The 19,886-nt window shown below is 35.3% G+C and overlaps 1 protein-coding gene across 2 annotated transcripts in view; it reads left to right on the forward strand.

Annotated features, from left to right (window-relative positions):
• Positions 1-19,886, forward strand: part of PCNX2 (pecanex 2) — a 380,127-nt gene that overhangs the window by 163,104 nt on the left and 197,137 nt on the right. For both annotated transcript variants that reach the window (XM_051993594.1, XM_051993595.1), the window contains exons 16-19: positions 2,658-2,767; positions 10,936-11,032; positions 14,648-14,740; positions 16,677-16,827. In XM_051993594.1, coding sequence (XP_051849554.1) covers positions 2,658-2,767; positions 10,936-11,032; positions 14,648-14,740; positions 16,677-16,827 — 451 coding nt within the window. The remainder of the gene's footprint in view (positions 1-2,657; positions 2,768-10,935; positions 11,033-14,647; positions 14,741-16,676; positions 16,828-19,886) is intronic.

The raw sequence follows: 19,886 nt of genomic DNA on the forward strand, positions 1-19,886 counted from the left end.
GGTAATGGAATATTATTGTTCTATAAAAATGATGAACAAGCTGGTTATAGAAAGTTTTACAAGCAGAATCAAAAATACATTGTACACAATAATAGAAAAAAATGTGTGATGATCAACTATGAAAGGCTTGGTTCTTCTCAATGGCTCAGTGATCCAAAGCAACCAATAGACTGGACAGAAAATGCTATCTGCTACTGCAAAAAAGATCTAAGGAGATTGAATGTACATCCATACATGCTATGTTCACTTCTTTTTTCTGTTTTTTTTAATCTTTCCCATGGTTGTTCCCTTTTGCTCTGATTTTTCTCTCCCAACATGATTCATAAAGCAATGTGCATTAAAAATAAATAAACTTACTACAATAAAAAATAAAAAAATGAGGAAAAGTGAAGGGATGTAAAAAAGAGGCATGGACACAGAATCATAGTGTTGGGTGAGACTTCAGAGGTCATTTAGTCTTAAAACAAAGTTTTCTTTCAAATCAATCTGTAATATATCTCTCTTTTATTTCTCTCTATATGTCCTACTTCTCTGTCTCCTAAGGCCAAACATGACACAATATGTCTTTAAATGATTGCAATATGTCCCCTAAATGTTCTCTTCTCTAAGCTAACTCTTCTTATTCCTTCAGCAGTGTCTTACATGGCATAATCTTTAAAGTCTTATTGTATTGATACCTCATATGCTCCAGTTTCTCAATGTCCTTCCTAAAGTGTGCTATCTATACCTGAACATAGGACTTCAGATTTAGTCGAAAGATGGCAAAATCCTGTAGGAATATCCTGTCCCTAGTTTTAAGTGCTGTAATTTTCTTATCTGTCTGTTTTTGTCAGCTTGGGGCATTTCTAGTCATATTATTTACTTATTTTGAGATTTCAGACTATCCCCTATACCAAAGAGCATCAACATCACAATAGAAAAAGTTAACATACTGTATTTCAAAACCACATATATATTTCAAAACAGTATGTATGGATTGTATTATCCAAGGGTGAAAAGACACTTCTCATGAAAGTATCATTTAGTCATGTTTCCCATGTTCTGCATTTGGCCATTTTTTGGATCCAGCTGTAGGACTTTATATTCATCCCTATTCAATTTTATTTTATTAGATTATAGAATTATAGATTTAAAACTGAAAAAGAAATTAGAATGCCATTGAACCTAAATTCTTCATTTATAGAGGAGGAAAATGAGTCACAAAGAGATTTAGTGAATTGCCTTGAATCATACAACTAATAAATGGCTGAGATAGAATTTGAACCTCAGTCTTTCTGTTTTCAGCTCTTGTACCTTAACATGCTACCTTTCATTCTATATTCTTGAAATCTCTGAATTTTGGCTCTGCTTTGTTAGATATTAACTATTCTTTCTAATTTTATGTCATCTGAAAATGTAATAGTCATGCCCTCTATCCATCCTTCTGTGACATTAATATACATATGAAATTGCATGGAATCAATGACAAGCTGCTGGGAAAATGTGCTAAAGACTTTCTTCCATTGACACATTAATGGGTACTCTTTGAATCTGATCATTCAATCAATGCCAGATCCACTTAACCATACTATCATTTAGGCCATGATTTTGAGCATTTAAAAAGAAAACAGCAATCACTGCATGTAACAAGGGCTCTGCACAGGACATACCAGACTAATTTTATTCTTTATTTTTCTTAGATTAGGTGGAGTGCTGTAAATTTACTACTTCTGGATTTCAGAAAGAGCAGTTAGCAAAATGTCCCATAATATCATAATGGATAAAATAGAAATGTGACCTATATACAGGTATATTCAGAGCAGATTGAATATCAGACTAAGGGAGGTAATAAAAACTGAATTGTTATCGTCTTGGGGAGAGAGCACTAGTGGATTCTATCTTGGATTTGTGCTTTTCAGCTTTTATTAATGACTTATATGAAGCCATAAATTCCATGTTTGTTACACTTGCAGATGACATAGAATTAAGAGAGAAATTCTGTTGAATTACAGAATAAAAATACAAAGATATTTAACAGGTTAGATAAAACAAAGCTCAAATATAGAAAAAAATGAAATTTAAGAGAAAAAATGCAAAGTCCTATACTTAAGTTCAAAAAATCAACTGTACAAGTAAAGAATGGAGAGAATTTAAATTTGGCAGATGATAATTTGTGTAAAAAAGAAATGGGAGTTTTTATGATTGAAAATAGAAATAACAATACGATACAGGAACCAAAAAAATTAATGAAATCTAAGATTCCATGAGGACTTAAGAGCCTTTTTGCCAAGCACTGTCCTAGGTTCTGAGCATATGAAAACAATAATGAAGGTACCTGTTCTCAAGAAGAAAAGATACCAAGAATAAAAGAGGTAGTAATCTTCTTGTACTATGCCCGAACCAATTAACATCTGAAGCATCACATTTACTTCTGTGTAGCATATTTCAAGGAAGGCCATCTGTAAAATGTCACCTATAGTATATAGCAACCAGAATGGTAAATAGACAATAGAGGTTTTAGGGTCAAGAGAAGTACTGAAAGGTCAAAAATTTGAGCTTGGTCATTTTGTGAGTGATGAATCAATGGCTTTTTATGAAGTGCCCTTTGGTTCCAGTGAACCCTTTATCTAGTTCATCTTTCATGTGTAGTTTTTTCTAATGTTTTTCTTTCCTTTTAGGAACCTTGGAGTACACAACATATTCCAGCTCTATTTTCTGCCTTCTGTGGTCTTTTGGTTGCAGTTTCCTATCACCTTAGCAGACAAAGCAGTGATCCGTCTGTTTTAATGTAAGTACCATGGCTAATTCTTTACATTGTGCTATTCCTGCATTTTCCCATAGACTAGCATGTTAGACAACATTTCTGCAGGGTTGCATTTGCCCTAAAGTATGGAGATCATGCTCAGCATTCACTGTGGTCTGATCCATCTTTTCATAAAATTAAAAGTCACAGGGTGGAGAGGGATAGAGGAAGGAGGGGAGAAACCATTAAAACACAGAGAACTACCTGAAACTAATGTCAAGATCTAATTTTATTTGAGATTTCATTGCCTAAAAGTAAACAAAACAATGGAATAGACAGATGCCTTTCTGCAGGGCTGGGATGATATGTGGTTCACAAAGCCAGGGTTTTGCCTGCCCTTTCAGTGAAGCAAGCAAGGAACCCATAATCTATTTACCTACACTAGTTTTTTTTTTTTTTTCCCCTGAGTAGCAAACCTGTACCCAGACAAATTAGAAGAATCTAATTTTGGAAATGGAAGTTGATACTTTATTTAGGAAAAAAAATAATTCTTAATGTACTACAGAATATGCCCGAGATAGAAGGAATTGTTTCTACTCATTATTCTCCAAATAACACATATTTCTTCTGGAATCGAAGTTACAAATTAAGCCCAAGTGTTTAAAACCCTTTAACACCGACTTTTTCCAATTTCACATCCACTTCCTAGTCTTTTATCCCTTAATCACATCTTTTAACAATGTAAATTGTTGTTATATGTGTTATTTTAGAATGAAATATCTTATTTTTACATAAAATTGTACCCTAAGTGTCCATAATACCAACTTGCATAATTTTCCCAAAGATAGAGAAACACTTGGACTAATAGAGACAGTTACTTCTGTGGACATGAGAGAGACTGTAATTATTCTATAATGCTGAAATCCATAATGAAATCTATGTCAAAATGAAAATTATAATCATCTATAATAATGAAAGAAAGGGCAGAGAGAAGGTCAAACATAGAAGCAGGTTATCCTTTCTTTTTTTTTTTAATTTTTTATTTAATAATTACATTATATTGACACTCATTTCTGTTCCGATTTTTTTTTCCCCTCCCTCCCTCCACCCCCTCCCCTAGATGGCAAGCAGTCCTTTATATGTTGGATATGTTGCAGTATATCCTAGATACAATATATGTTTGCAGAACCGAACAGTTCTCTTGTTGCGTAGGGAGAATTGGATTCAGAAGGTATAAATAATCCGGGAAGAAAAACAAAAATGCAGATAGGAAACGAATGTGAACATTCGTTTCCCAGTGTTCTTTCTTTGGGTGTAGCTGCTTTTGTCCGTCATTTATCAATTGAAACTCAGGTCTCTTTGTCAAAGAAATCCACTTCCATCAAAATATGTCCTCATACAATATCGTTGTCGAAGTGTATAATGATCTCCTGGTTCTGCTCATTTCACTCAGCATCAGTTCATGCAGGTCTCTCCAAGCCTCTCTGTATTCATCCTGCTGGTCATTTCTTACAGAACAATAATATTCCATAACATTCATATACCACAATTTACCCAGCCATTCTCCAATTGATGGGCATCCATTCATTTTCCAGTTTCTAGCCACTACAAACAGGGCTGCTACAAATATTTTGGCACATACAGGTCCCTTTCCCTTCTTTAGTATTTCTTTGGGATATAAGCCCAATAGAAACACTGCTGGATCAAAGGATATGCACATTTTGATAATTTTTTGGGCATAATTCCAGATTGCTCTCCAGAATGGTTGGATTCGTTCACAACTCCACCAACAATGCATTAGTGTCCCAGTTTTCCCGCATCCCCTCCAACATTCATCATTATTTTTTCCTGTCATCTTAGCCAATCTGACAGGTGTGTAGTGGTATCTCAGAGTTGTCTTAATTTGCATTTCTCTGATCAATAATGATTTGGAACACTCTTTCATATGAGTGGTAATAGTTTCAATCTCATCCTCTGAAAATTGTCTGTTCATATCCTTTGACCATTTATCAATTGGAGAATGGCTTGATTTCTTATAAATTTGAGTCAGTTCTCTATATATTTTGGAAATGAGGCCTTTATCAGAACCTTTAACTGTGAAAATGTTTTCCCAGTTTGTTGCTTCCCTTCTAATCTTGTTTGCATTAGTTTTATTTGTACAAAGGCTTTTTAATTTGATGTAATCGAAATTTTCTATTCTGTGATCAGTAATGGTCTCTAGTTCATCTTTGGTCACAAATTTCTTTCTCCTCCACAAGTCTGAGAGATAAACTATTCTATGTTCCTCTAATTTATTTATAATCTCGTTCTTTATGCCTAGGTCATAGACCCATTTTGATCTTATCTTGGTATATGGTGTTAAGTGTGGGTCCATGCCTAATTTCTGCCATACTAATTTCCAATTATCCCAGCAGTTTTTATCAAATAATGAATTCTTTTCCCAGAAGTTAGGGGCTTTGGGTTTGTCAAACACTAGATTGCTATAATTGACTATTCTGTCTTGTGAGCCTAGCCTTTTCCACTGATCCACTAATCTATTTCTTAGCCAATACCAAATGGTTTTGGTGACTGCTGCTTTATAATATAATTTTAGATCAGGTACAGCTAGGCCACCTTCATTTGATTTTTTTTTCATTAGTTCCCTTGAGATTCTCGACTTTTTATTGTTCCATATGAATTTTGTTGTTATTTTTTCTAGATCAATAAAATATTTTCTTGGAAGTCTGATTGGTATAGCACTAAATAAATAGATTAGTTTAGGGAGTATTGTCATCTTTATTATGTTCGCTCGGCCAATCCAAGAGCACTTAATATTTTTCCAATTATTTAAGTCTGACTTTATTTGTGTGGAGACTTTTTTATAATTTTGCTCATATAATTCCTGACTTTCCTTTGGTAGATAGATTCCCAAATATTTTATGGTATCAACAGTTATTCTGAATGGAATTTCTCTTTGTATCTCTTGCTGTTGGGTTTTGTTGGTGATGTATAAAAATGCTGAGGATTTATGGGGATTTATTTTGTAGCCAGCTACTTTGCTAAAATTATGAATTATTTCCAATAGCTTTTTGGTAGAATCTCTGGGGTTCTCTAGGTATACCATCATATCATCTGCAAAGAGTGATAGTTTGGTTTCCTCATTGCCTACTCTAATTCCTTTTATATCTTTCTCGACTCTTATTGCCAAGGCTAGTGTTTCTAATACGATATTAAATAATAATGGTGATAGTGGGCAACCTTGCTTCACTCCAGATCTTACTGGGAAAGGTTCCAGTTTTTCCCCATTGCATATGATGCTTACTGATGGTTTTAAATATATGCTCCTGACTATTTTAAGGAAAAGTCCATTTATTCCTATGCTCTCAAGTGTTTTTATTAGGAATGGATGTTGGATTTTATCAAATGCTTTTTCTGCATCTATTGAGATGATCATGTGGTTTTTGTTTGTTTGGTTATTGATATAGTCAATTATGCTAATAGTTTTCCTAATATTGAACCAGCCCTGCATTCCTGGTATAAATCCTACTTGGTCATAGTGTATTATCCTGGTGACAATTTTCTGTAATCTTTTTGCTAATATTTTATTTAAGATTTTAGCATCAATATTCATTAGGGAGATTGGTCTATAATTTTCTTTCTCTGTTTTCAGCCTACCTGGTTTAGGTATCAGTACCATATCTGTGTCATAAAAGGAGTTTGGTAGGACTCCTTCAATCCCTATTTTTTCAAATAGTTTATATAACATTGGAGTTAATTGTTCTTTAAATGTTTGGTAGAATTCACATGTAAATCCATCTGGTCCTGGGGATTTTTTCTTAGGGAGTTGATTGATAGTTTGTTCTATTTCTTTTTCTGAGATGGGACTGTTTAGGATATTTACTTCTTCCTCTGTTAGTTTGGGCAAGCTGTATTTTTGGAGGTATTTTTCTATTTCATTTAAGTTGTCGAATTTATTGGCATAAAGTTGGGCAAAGTAACTCCTAATTATTGCTCTAATTTCCTCTTCGTTAGTGGTGAGTTCTCCCTTTTCATTTTTAAGACTAACAATTTGATTTTCCTCTTTCCTTTTTTTAATCAGATTTACTAAGGGTTTGTCTATTTTGTTGGTTTTTTCATAGAACCAACTCTTAGTTTTATTAATCAATTCAATAGTTTTTTTACTTTCAATTTTATTGATCTCACCTTTTACTTTTAGAATTTCAAGTTTAGTGTTTGACTAGGGGTTTTTAATTTGTTCCTTTTCTAGCATTTTTAATTGCAAACCCAATTCATTGACCTTCTCTTTCTCTATTTTATACAAATAGGCCTCTAGAGATATGAAATTTCCCCTTATTACCGCTTTGGCTGCATCCCATACATTTTGGTATGATGTCTCATTATTATCGTTTTCTTGGGTGAAGTTATTAATTATGTCTATGATTTGCTGTTTTACCCAATCATTCTTTAGTATGAGATTATTTAGTTTCCAATTATTTTTTGGTCTACTTCCCCCTGTTTTTTTGTTGAATGTAATTTTCATTGCATCGTGGTCTGAAAAGGATGCATTTACTATTTCTGCCTTACTACATTTGAGTTTGAGGTTTTTATGTCCTAATATATGGTCAATTTTTGTATAGGTTCCATGAACTGCTGAAAAGAAAGTGTATTCCTTTCTGTCTCCATTACATTTTCTCCAGAGATCTATCATATCTAGCTTTTCTAGTATTCTGTTTACCTCTTTGATTTCTTTCTTATTTATTTTCTGGTTTGATTTATCTAATTCTGAGAGTGCAAGGTTAAGATCTCCCACTATTATAGTTTTACTGTCTATTTCTTCTTGCAGCTCTCTTAGTTTCTCTTTTAAGAATTTAGATGCTACCCCACTTGGTGCATATATGTTTAATATAGATAGTGCTTCATTATCCATGCTACCCTTTAGCAAGATATAGTGTCCTTCCTTATCTCTTTTAATTAGGTCAATTTTTGCTTTAGCTTGATCTGAGATCAGGATGGCTACCCCTGCTTTTTTGACTTCACCTGAAGCATAGTAGATTTTGGTCCAACCTTTTACCTTTAACCTGCATGTATCTCCCCGCTTCAGGTGTGTTTCCTGTAAACAACATATTGTAGGATTCTGGCTTTTAATCCATTCTGCTAACCGCTTCCTCTTTATGGGGGAGTTTACCCCGTTCACATTTATGGTTAGAATGACCAATTCTGTATTACTTGCCATCTTGTTAACCCCGGTTTATGCTTTCCTCCCTTCTTTCCCCTTTCCCCCCCTTCCAAGTATTAAGCTTGTGAGCACCCCTTGCTTCTCACAGCCCTCCCTTTTTAGTGTCCCTCCCCCCGCCTTAGAGTTCCTCCCCCTATCTTACCCCTTTCCCTCCCAGTTCCCGTATTCCCTTCCGCTTAGCTTATTCCTTCCCTTTCCACTTTTCCCTTCTCACTTTTCAATGAGATGGGAGAAGTTTCACCATAGATTGAATATGTCTTAAGATTTTTCACTTAAAGCCAATTCTGAAGGCAGTAAGATACCCACTATATTCATCCCCCTCCATTCTTTCTCTCAGATATAATAGGTTTCCTATGCCTCTTCATGAGATGTACTACCCCCACTTTACCCTTTTTCTGGTACAATGTCCTTTCCACATCAATTTCTAGAACAAGGTATACATGTATTCTTTATACATCTATATAGTCAAAATATAGTTCCCAAGATTAATCTTTACCTTTTTAGATTTCTCTTGAGTTCTATATTTGTAGATCAAACTTTTTGTTAAGTTCTGGTTTTTTCATCAGAAATAGATGAAACTCGCTTACTTCGTTGAATGTCCATCTTCTTCCCTGGAAAAAGATGCTCATTCTCGCTGGGTAAGTTATTTTTGGTTGCATACCAAGTTCCTTAGCCTTTCGGAATATCATATTCCAGGCCCTTCGATCTTTTAATGTGGATGCTGCCAGATCCTGGGTGATCCTTATTGTGGCTCCTTGATACTTGAATTGGGTTTTTCTAGCCGCTTGCAATATTTTTTCTTTCATCTGAGGGTTCTGGCATTTGGCCACTATATTCCTTGGTGTTTTGATTTTAGGATCCCTTTCAGTGGGTGATCGATGAATCCTTTCAATGTTTATTTTTTTCTCTGTTCCTATGACTTCTGGGCAGTTCTCTTTGATAATTTCCTGGAAGACGGTGTCCAGGCTCTTTTTTTCATCATGTTTTTCTGGGAGTCCAATGATTCTCAGATTGTCTCTCCTGGATCTGTTTTCCAGGTCTGTTGTCTTCCCCAGAAGGTATTTCACATTTTTCTCCATTGTTTGATTTTTTTGGATTTGCTTGACTGATTCTTCTTGTCTCCTCGAGTCATTCAATTCCACTTGTTCAATTCTGATTTTCAGTGAAGTATTCTCTTCACTCACTTTTTTAAAATCTTTCTCTAATTGTCCAATTGAGTTCTTTTGTTCTGTGGAATTTTTTTCCATTTCGCCAATTTTGTTTTTTAGAGAGCTGTTTTCTGTTTCCAGTTCACTAATCCTATTTTTCAAGGATTTTACTTCTTTATCCACTCTCTCTTTAACTGACTTCTCCAGGCTCTTTTGCCAAGCCTCCCTCTCCTTTTCCCAAGCTTCCTTCTCCTTTTGCCAAGCCTCACTCTGCTTTCCCCATTTTTCTTCTAGCTCCCTTGTGAGAGCCTTTTTAATCACTTCTATGAGGTTCATCTGTGCTGAGGAACAGACGATCTCCTCCTTTGGGGAATCACCTGGGGACTGCCTGTTTTTAGTCTCCTCAGGATTTAGAGTCTGCTCTCTATCTGTGTAGAAGCTGTCAAGGGTTAAAGTCCTCTTCAGCTTCTTGCTCATTCTGTCTATTAATCAGAGACAAACTACCAAAGAAAAACAGAAAAAACTGGAGTCTTTCTTTGCGGGGGGGCTGGGTGTGTTATCGAGCTTCCTCTCCAGACTGCAGGGGGCAGCAGTGAGGCACTAGCAGGACTGTGCTGCGCCTGCGCTCTGAGATCCCAAAGTGTGCTGAGTCACTGAGGGGGGGGAAGGGGGGGCGGCCAGGTCCTGAGAGACTCCAGCTGTTTGCGGTTGTGTTCTTCAGCCCCGGTGTTTTTAGCTTCTCTGCTGGGCTGTTGACTTGCTGCAGGTTCCAAACCTGTAGCGAAGCTCTCCCCGCAGAGACGGCTACGATCACTCCCCACCCCCTCTCAGCTCTGCTCCCGTGCTCTCCCTGCCGCTGCCCTCAGCCTGCGCCCGATCTAAAACCGCCCCAGCCCTCCAGTAAAGACAGACCTTTCTTGGCGGATCTCAAGGATGGCTTCTCTTGGTAACTATTTGTGGGTTTTTTTCAGTCAAGCATTGATTCAGAGGCTTGTAATGAAGTGGATAGTGAGAGAAAGCGCGGAGCTTATGCAACTGTGAGCCTCCTCTCCGCCATCTTAACCGGAAGTCCGCAGGTTATCCTTTCAACAGAGCTTATCACAAAGTGAAAGAATAAAATTTTTGTGGATGTCACCAAAAAAAGGCTGTGATATCTATGATAAGAGTCTTAGTAGTAATATTGTGCATTGAATGAGACAAAAGATAGAATTCTTTCGTCTTACTGCTGATTCCCTCAATTTAACAGAATTCAATCTGATTTAGTAAACTTTTACCATGTGATTATTAAATGGAATCTGAGAAAGTGTTGTTCTAGAACCTGGTAGAACCTGGGTATGTAAAAGTATGCCCCTCAGCTGTTTCCCCAACTCCAAACTAGTGGTCTAAAGCTCTAGACAATGGTTGACTACTCCGCCTCAGGATTGAGAGAAATAAACCTATTTTTCAGATTCTTTTATTAAGCCTCTTACACAAAACATTAATTCTCTTTTATCTTGGAAAGTTATATCAGATCATCCTCTTCCTCACAGCCATGTTGTCTGGATAATTTAATTCATTTTGGTATAATATTTTGAATTTCTAAGAGACCAGTGGTATACATTAAAAATGAGGAGTATTTATCTGGAATTAGGGGGAGTAGTTATTTTTTAATGTCCGATTCAAATAATCCATTAGGAGCAAAGGGAAAACAAAACTATTTGTGTGATTCAATTGCTTAAATGACCCATGTTTAGGAATAAAATAGGGAGTACCTTCATTTGCCTATAATTAAATATAATATTTTTTGTTACCTACAACACTCCCAGAAGAACATGTTTTCTAAGGCAAAGTTTGTATTTATCCACTTTTAGGTCCTTTATTCAATGTAAATTATTTCCTCACTTCTTACATCCAAATTTGGAAGAGATGCCATCAGATCCACTTCCCAAGAAGATGAGAGATTCAGTGGTGAGTCCATTATCTTTATGCTATACTGGAGATGAATGACATCAAACCCCAACATAGTATCCCTTTCCATATCTCCAAATGCAATACTAATCCAAAAAGCCCTGCCCAGATCACAAATGATTTTGAGCCAGAGGAGTCCCTTTTCACATTGCTTGGCACATCTGGCAAGGAGGACATATATTCCTGGAATCCCAAGTTGAAACTCAAAACAAGTTTCTCATGGAATCATGGCAATTAAATTCTATGGCTTTGTTAGTATAATTATGTATATTAGATACATTATTGGTTAAGTTGACTTTTATAGACTGTCTTAGGATACTAACCACCAGGTACAAATCTCATTTCTATAGTAAAATGCATTCTAGATTCCAAACAAACAATTTATAAACAAGCCTTTGGAATACAACCTGCTCATAAATTGCAAACTATCTTAAAAGACTTAGTATCAATTCAGAGCAATTCACATTTTTGGTACTCTGCCAATCACAGGCACTTTTGCTACTTATGGTAGGCAAGCAATACAACAATTAATTCACCTTAGTCAGCATGTTACCTTATGGGTTTCTTAAGTTTCCCTGGCCACTTATAGAAGTCTCAGAATTATTGGAAATCTCAGAGTAGGGAAAGTGGAGAATCTGTTGAGCTGAAGGCAGAGGGAAGAGAAAAAAACAGCATAGTAAACTAAAGAATAATAGTTTTTTACTACTAAGCCCTAAACCTCAAAAAAAAAAAATCAACACAAACACACCCTTTCCACATTCTGTGACCCTAATGCGATAATATAGGAAAATTACTTTGCAAAACTGAAAATGTCATTTAATGCTAGCTGCTGTTATTACCATTATTAGTATTATATAGTATTATTATCACCTGACTTCTTATTGCCAAAAAGACAGTGCCAAAAGACAAAAGAAACAAGCAATCATTTTGTGTGTGAGATAGTGATGTAGCATCGTGTTTTTAATTTAATATGTTTGATTATCATATTTCCCTATTTGAATTACATATTTTAGAAATGTTTTATTATATAGTATTTAGAGTTATTATTTTAAGAGATTAGATATGATGTTTGGGATGATTCAATAATTTTGCAGTAGGCCATTAGGAAATATAATTCCACCCCCATTATAAATTTTTTTTTGAAAAATCAGATTCAGATTCTCTCATTTTTAGTTACAGCACCTTTTCCTGAGTTGAAGTTTGAGACTTCCTACAACACACCTGAGTATACTTGCTTACATATACAGAGAGAGACAGAGACAGAAACAGAGACAGAAATAGAGACAGACAGACTTTATTGTCCTAAAAGAAAATGAACCAAATTCTAAGGGGATTTCCCCCAAATAGTCTAATAATAATAGCTGGCATTTATGTTGTGCCTAAAAATGTTAGGTGGGCAACTAAGAGGTAAAGTGAATAGAGTGTCTCATCTAGAATCAGGAAAACTCATTTTCCTGAGTTGAAGTTTGACCTCAGAAATTTTCTAGCTGTGTGACCCTGGGCAATTTATTTGCCTCAGTTTCCTCATCTGTAAAATGAGATGGAGAAGGAAATGACAAACCACTCCAGTGTCTTTGCCAAAAAAAAAAAATCCAAATGGGGTCACAAATTGGATAAGATGGAAACAACACTGCAACAATGAAAAATCACTGTGAAAATGGTGGTCATGTTTATATTTAAGATGACCCCTGATTTTTCAGTGAAATTGCTGAAGAAAGGGGAGGACTTGAATATTTACTCCCTAATAAATGTGGTAACAGTGCTTAGATGTTATAGTTTTTTTTTTTTAATTGACATGTCAATGAGTAATAGAAGGGAATAAATTATCATTGTTGCTCATCATACAGTTGTGACTGTAGGCCTATGCTTTGAGTAAGGCTAGCCTTCAATAAGACATTTGGTGTGAAATAAGAGATTTATGAAAATTGGCCATTACTAGAAACAAATGACTGTTAACAGTCTCTGAGAGCCACACTCAATAGGATGAATATTAAAGCCCAATCTGTTCTTCTTTATGCTAATTTCAGATTAGCATTACAGAAAATAAACATGGCATCTTTAGTATGTGGTTATATGATTTCCCCTCTATCCAATAACCATGGAAGGGATTGTCAGCTATTGAGAATTGAGTTTCAAAGCAGCTGGGGTAGATAATTGACCATTCAACTTTGAGAATGGCACTTCCTTGCTTTATAATTAATTCCTATAGGCAAGCCTATGGTTGATTACTACATTAAACAGAGGCCTGAGGGTGTTAATTCAAGCTTTGCTTCCTACTTCCTTCCTTTTAGTTTGGCCTTTAGTACAAACAGCCAGTTAACTAGCAACATGGCTTGTAGGGAGCTCCAAAGCATAATTAAAAACAAAAGAAAAAACCCAAGGTATACTTTTCTATTCATTCTGTTAGGCAGGCCACATCCAAAAACAATCATTTAAATGGCACAGTTCCTTTTTCAGACTAGAAGGGAGGAGTGAATTTGTTGTGTGTGTGTGTGTGTGTGTTTTTTAATTTTCAAACTCCAGTTTAAATTCAGTTATAATTACCCTCCAGAAACTCTTGAGTAATGTGGTCTCTTAACAAGTTGGAGTAATTGGGTAGTACAGACAAATCTTCATCTGAAAAATGGGGGAACTTGCTTTTTCTCCAAGGTTCCCTTCAGCTCCAAATTTCTGTGATTTCATTTTAAACAATCATGTTTTCTCTTATTTTGCTGTCATCCTGACACTGTTCATAGGCACCCTTGCTAGAACTTTCTCACAATATTTTATATTTTATGTGTTAGACAAGCATGCCATCTTCCTGAAGATAAAGTGGATTTTTCTTACAAGATAATTTTCACTCCGGGCTGTTGGGGATTTAAAAATCTATGCTGCTTCATACTAAAATCAAAAATCGGGAGATCGTTGGCTGATTTTTTTTTTTTTGCCCTTGTGTTTAATCCATGCTTATGAAACAAAGAAATTATAAAAGGTTTCGGGAGAGAAAGGAATAAGGATTTATTCAGGGCCTATTACATACTGGCCACTGTGCTAAAAATAAGATTTCATTGGACCCTTACAAAAGCTCTGGAAAGCTGGCATTATTATCCCCTTTACAACTGAGGAAACTGAGGCAAGCAGGGTTAAGTGACTTGCACAAGTCCACATAACTAGTAAGAGTCTGAGCCTGTATTTATTTAAAGACAGGTCTCTGATTCTAGGACTAGCCTTTTACCAATTGTGGCACCAGCTGCTCCCAAAATTTCCTTCCCTGTGCTACAGGAAGAACCACTTTAATCAAATATTCCATGATCTTTTCAAGGATCGATTCATTGTCCCAATTTGTTGCTCAGAGTAGGAACTTTAAGTTTTTTGAATATTCAGCAGGATTTGCTCTTTGGTAGGGTTTGGAATATGACACCAGGAATATATGAACTTTGCCTCTCTAACCACCCAACCCAAATTCTCCCATTGCTTCTAATTCATGGAACGCTGCATGTTGTATTACATCATAGTATACATTCTACAAAATATATTTCAGGTGAGTCCGCAGAATGCCAATAGCCTTTCCTGGGATTCCCTTGTGTTCCTAGAACAGGGTGAGAGGGAGCCTTAATCCTTAACTTCTTTTTACAGAAGGAGATTCTAAAATCTGATCTCATCGTCTGCACTGTGGTTGCTATTCTTTCATTTGCAGTGAGTGCTAGTACTGTATTCCTCTCATTAAGGGTGAGTATTGTATTAACTATTTTCATCACTCATGTTGCTAGTGTCTTTTTTGTTTGTTTTTTTGTTTTCAAAATACTGCTTTTGAATTCATATTTCGAGCAGGAGGAGACTAGTAGAAGTTTTGGGACTTGTAGAAAAATCTGTTGGTTGTTAAAACAATTTCCTGAACTTGAATTAGCCAGAACAAAGTTCAGGAGATAGATACATAGATAGATACATAGATACATAGACATATATAGATATACATATACATATACATATAGATAGATAGATACATATTAGAATCATTGTGTTTAATTACCTGGAAGAACTAATTTTTTTTAAATAACTTTTTATTGACAGAACCCATGCCAGGGTAATTTTTTACAGCATTATCCCTTGCACTCACTTCTGTTCCGATTTTTCCCCTCCCTCCCTCCATCCCCTCCCCCAGATGGCAAGCAGTCCTTTACATGTTGAATAGGTTACAGTATATCCTAGATACAATATACGTGTGCAGAACCGAACAGTTTTCTTGTTGCACAGGGAGCATTGGATTCAGAAGGTATAAATAACCCGGAAAGAAAAACAAAAATGCAAGTAGTTTATATTCATTTCCCAGTGTTCTTTCTTTGGGTATAGCTGCTTCTGTCCATCCTTGATCAATTGAAACTGAATTAGCTCTCTTTATCGAAGAGATCCACTTCCATCAAAATACATCTTCAAACAGTATTGTTGTTGAGGTATATAATGATCTCCTGGTTCTGCTCATTTCACTTAGCATCAGTTCATGTAAGTCTCGCCAGTCTGGAGGAACTATTGATCCTGTTCAGTAGGAAAGACCATTCACTGGTAATCCCATGATCTTTGTGATTATACAATCCATCTTACACTAGAATGTACTCAGGGAAAAAGCTAAACTCCTTATGATTCTGAGAGAGATGGTTACCTCTTATCCTTAGGGTCACTCCTTTTGAGGGTAAAAGTGCTCACCATGTTAGTACAGGGACTGTACTCTGTGTGGATTAAGCCAATTAGTCTTTTTGATCAACTTTCATTCAACAACAACAATAACAACAAAAACTTCATCCCTTCCTTTCCTGTTATATTTCAATTCATTCTCACTCTCAAAGCACTATGGAATCACTCCCATTAACATGGTTTACTATGGGACTCTATTCATACAGAAGCAAATGGAATCAAATAAAACAAAATATATTAAAACAACTACTATATATGTTGTGCAGTCATGGCTTCTCTCAGATGCAGGCAACCCTTAACCAATTTACAGGATGCCCCAAAACCAGGACTTTGAAGAACACAGTTCAAATTCATGAAAGTGGTTTTTCCCATCAATCATTCCCATTGGGATGTGAAATGTAGTCCAAATATTTTCCATTCAAGACCTCCTAAAGCATCAATATCTAATTACTTAAGAGAGCTCAGGACTCAACATGTATACATAACAGTAATCAGAAAAGTAAAGCACTCTAGATGGAATTTCTGGCTGATGCTTCCTATAGGTAGATGCCCTTCTTTCCACCCTCTAAAAAAAAAATATTTTTACTTAAATAAAATAAATGCTATGATTCAGATTTTTAATTAATGTTTTATTCACTGACAAAATGAATCTGACTAATTTCTTGTTCTTAACCTTCCCTTCAGGCAAAGCCAGAAGTAATTTAAAGTCATACCAAGGACCTGAATTCATGAATGCTTCTGTATTTCTGTGGATGATTTTTCCATCCCTACAGATCATATTTGGGAATTTGGATCTTATTAATGTCTCTCAGCAGACATAGATTTCATGAGGTGGAGAAAAAGCTTTCAGAGCTATAGAACAAAACCTGGATTTGGTTCTGTGTTTCTTTAAGAGGAAAAATAACAGAAATAATTAATATTCAATCCCCCTTCCCTCAAATAAATAATAAAATTTGGTTTTCTTCTTTTATCTTAGCCTTTCCTTAGCCTCATATTGTTTGCCCTGGCCTGTGCAGTGGGATTTGTAACGCATTATATGCTTCCTCAGCTCCGAAAACATCATCCATGGATGTGGATTTCACACCCTATTCTTAAAAACAAAGAGTACCATCAGCGAGAAGTGAAAGGTGAGTCATATTTTGCTTCTCAGAAGGATGCCATGCTTACCTGACAGGCTTGCTACAAGCCAAGAAATGAACAGCACTATGGTTTTTTCCTGTTTTCATATATTTTTGTCAAACTTAAGATGGCTTCAAGTGCAGTGAGATAGAATTTCTCTTTTAAAATGTCAATCTGTGCCTTGGGATTTGGATAAAAGGCATTTAAAAAGCCATCCATCGCATTCATCCATGACATGAAGAGAAAGTTCCATGTGAAAGGCATATTTGGTGGGTACCTTGTAATTGCAGAAGCTTTTTATTCTACTGTCCTTCCATTTTCTAGAGAGAGATTGCAACAGAGGACACAAATTGTATACTTTCTATATCCTTGAGTTCAAGTTTCTTGGGCTACTTTTCTCTACATCAGGAGTAAGCAAGATTAATTTGTTAGTTTTTATGGCCAGTTTCTTATCATATAAAAGGAAAAATTTTGTGAGAGTTCCAAATTAAGACCTAACATAGAACAGAGAACTTCCAGAAATTGATCTGAACCAATCAACCTGGTAGAAGTAGGGACCTTGTGGGGTTTTCAAAATACTTCTTTACGTCTAATCTCATTCTATCCTTATAACTATTGAAATAAGCAGTTCCATTATCATCATTTCTATTTCATTGATGAGGAATCTGAGATTCAGAGAAGTTACTTGTCTACAGTTGTTTAGCCAGTTAATGGCAGAGCAGGCACAGAAAGTATAGTCTCTTTTAAAATATTTTTTATTTTAAATAGTAATATTTTTACTTAAATAAAATAAATGCTATGATTCAGATTTTTAAATTAAATTTTTTAATAAGTTCAATAGTAAGTATAGTAAAGTAGGTAATACTGTGGATAGTGTCAGGCTCAGAATCAGGAAGACTCGAATATTGTGAGTTTACATCTGTTCTCAGAGACATTTTTAGCTGTGTGACTCTATGCAAGTCACTTAACCCTGTTTGCCTCAGTTTCCTCATCTGTAAAATGAGCTGGAGAAGGAAATGGTAAATCATTCCAGTGCCTTTGCCTAAAAAAACCACAAATCGAGTCACAAACACATTACTGTAAAATGACTGAACAAGAGAACTCTGTATCATCCATACCCTGTGGAGCATGGGTTTCATTTAAGGGAATTGGGATTGTATTTCCCTAAGTCCATAACAAGTAGAAATGTTGTTGTAAAATAACAAGTGTGATAGATTTGGAATGAGGAAACCTAGGTTCAAATTCTCCCTCTCATACTAACTGTGTAACAATGGGCAAATCACATAAATTTCAGCAACATCATCTATAAAGTATGTACAATAATATTTGAAGCTACCTAAAAGAAGTATAGAGAGAAACCCTTTTTTGTAAACTCTAGAGTTCAGATTCGTGACCATATCATTTAAAAAAATAGAAGGGAAGAGAATCAAGACAGCCAGGTGGGGACGTGGATAGAGTGCAGGACATGAAGTTAGGAAAACTTGAGTTGAAATGTAGCCTCAACTACTTACTAGTTGAATGACCTTGAGCTAGTCTATCTGTCTCAGTTTCCCCACTTATAAAATGGTGGATTTGTCCGATTTTGTGAAGTTTACGATGGCTTCAGGTGCAATAAAATAGAGTATTAATCTGTGCCTTGGGGTTTGGATGGAAGGCATCTAAAAAGTCATCCATCCCATGGATGTCAGATTTGTCATGAGGTGTAACTTAGATGCTATTTGTAAAACACTTTATAGACCCTAAGTAATAAATGCTAACTAGTTGCATAGATAAGATAGTTATCTTTTATAAGAAACAGTCATAAAAAGTACAATAAAGTTCAGTTTCATAAAACCGAAGTTCTTTTGCATAAATAAAATTAACATCAGAAATATTCCTTTAAAATGACTTTGATAAATTATCCAACATGTATAAAAAAAAAAACAAATCAAATATTTAAGATTATTCCTTAATGGATATAAATTTAAACAAACCTCTCAAAAGAAGAATTGCAAATTCTTAACAATCATAAGAAAGATTGCTCCAAATGATTAATAATAATTAATAATAATACACATCAAAACAACTTTATTTTATAGGCAATAATGTGACAATATTTGGAAATGATCAATTTCGGAGAAGCTATGGAAGGTTGTATCCAATTGAGCTTTGTTTGGATGGTTAATTCAAGACAGCAATTTGGAATCATGCTAAAAATTAAAGTGATGCAACCATAGTCTGGATTAAAGACTATGGTTGCATCACTTTAATTTTTAGCATGCAAGGCATATACTCCCTAAAAGCCAAAGACAAAAAAGAAAGGTCCCATATTCATTAAAATATTCAGAAACGTACTTAAAAAAAATCAGCAAAGAACTAGAAATAAAGTAGAAAGCCTTCTTTGGGCTTTCAATTGGGAAATATTGAAAAAGTTATGTTATACAAATGTAATGCACTAAGAAATGATGAATATAAATTCAGAGAAACATGAGGAATGATGCAGAATGAATAATATGATTATGAATAAGCATGACCAGGAATACAATCAATACATTAACGGAAATGAAACACAAAAAGAACAAAACTGAAGGCTATGTAATTCCTCCCATTGAGATTAGTTCTGAAGAAGAATGAGAAAAGGTATTTCTCTCTTTTATTGCAGAAGTGGGGTATTTGGGTAGGGGCTAATTGTTTGAATTATTATGCATTGCCTGACTTAAGTAATATGTAGATAAGTTTGGTCAAAATCCTACCTGTTATTATTTATTATAAAGAATGAATGACTATATAGGGTATGGAAGGAAAGAGGATATGCTTGAAAATAAAGGTGCTAGAAAAACAAAAGATAGTAATAAATTAAAAGGCAACCTTAGAGCACTATGGAAATGTGAGTTGTTGTTATAGGAGATGTGAGGTATAGCACCATTTATCCTTAACGTATTTGAATGAGGGGCAAGTGGAATGAGAGGAAGGATAAAAATGGAAGAGCTGGCAGAGAGAATAACATAAAGCACCAGAAGAAAGGGAGAAAGTCAAAGTCACTGAGCAGGAACTGAGAACACTTCATTCAGACAATAACTGTTCTGTG

This window comes from Antechinus flavipes, chromosome 4 (assembly GCF_016432865.1).
Source record: "Antechinus flavipes isolate AdamAnt ecotype Samford, QLD, Australia chromosome 4, AdamAnt_v2, whole genome shotgun sequence".
Taxonomy (NCBI): domain Eukaryota; kingdom Metazoa; phylum Chordata; class Mammalia; order Dasyuromorphia; family Dasyuridae; genus Antechinus; species Antechinus flavipes.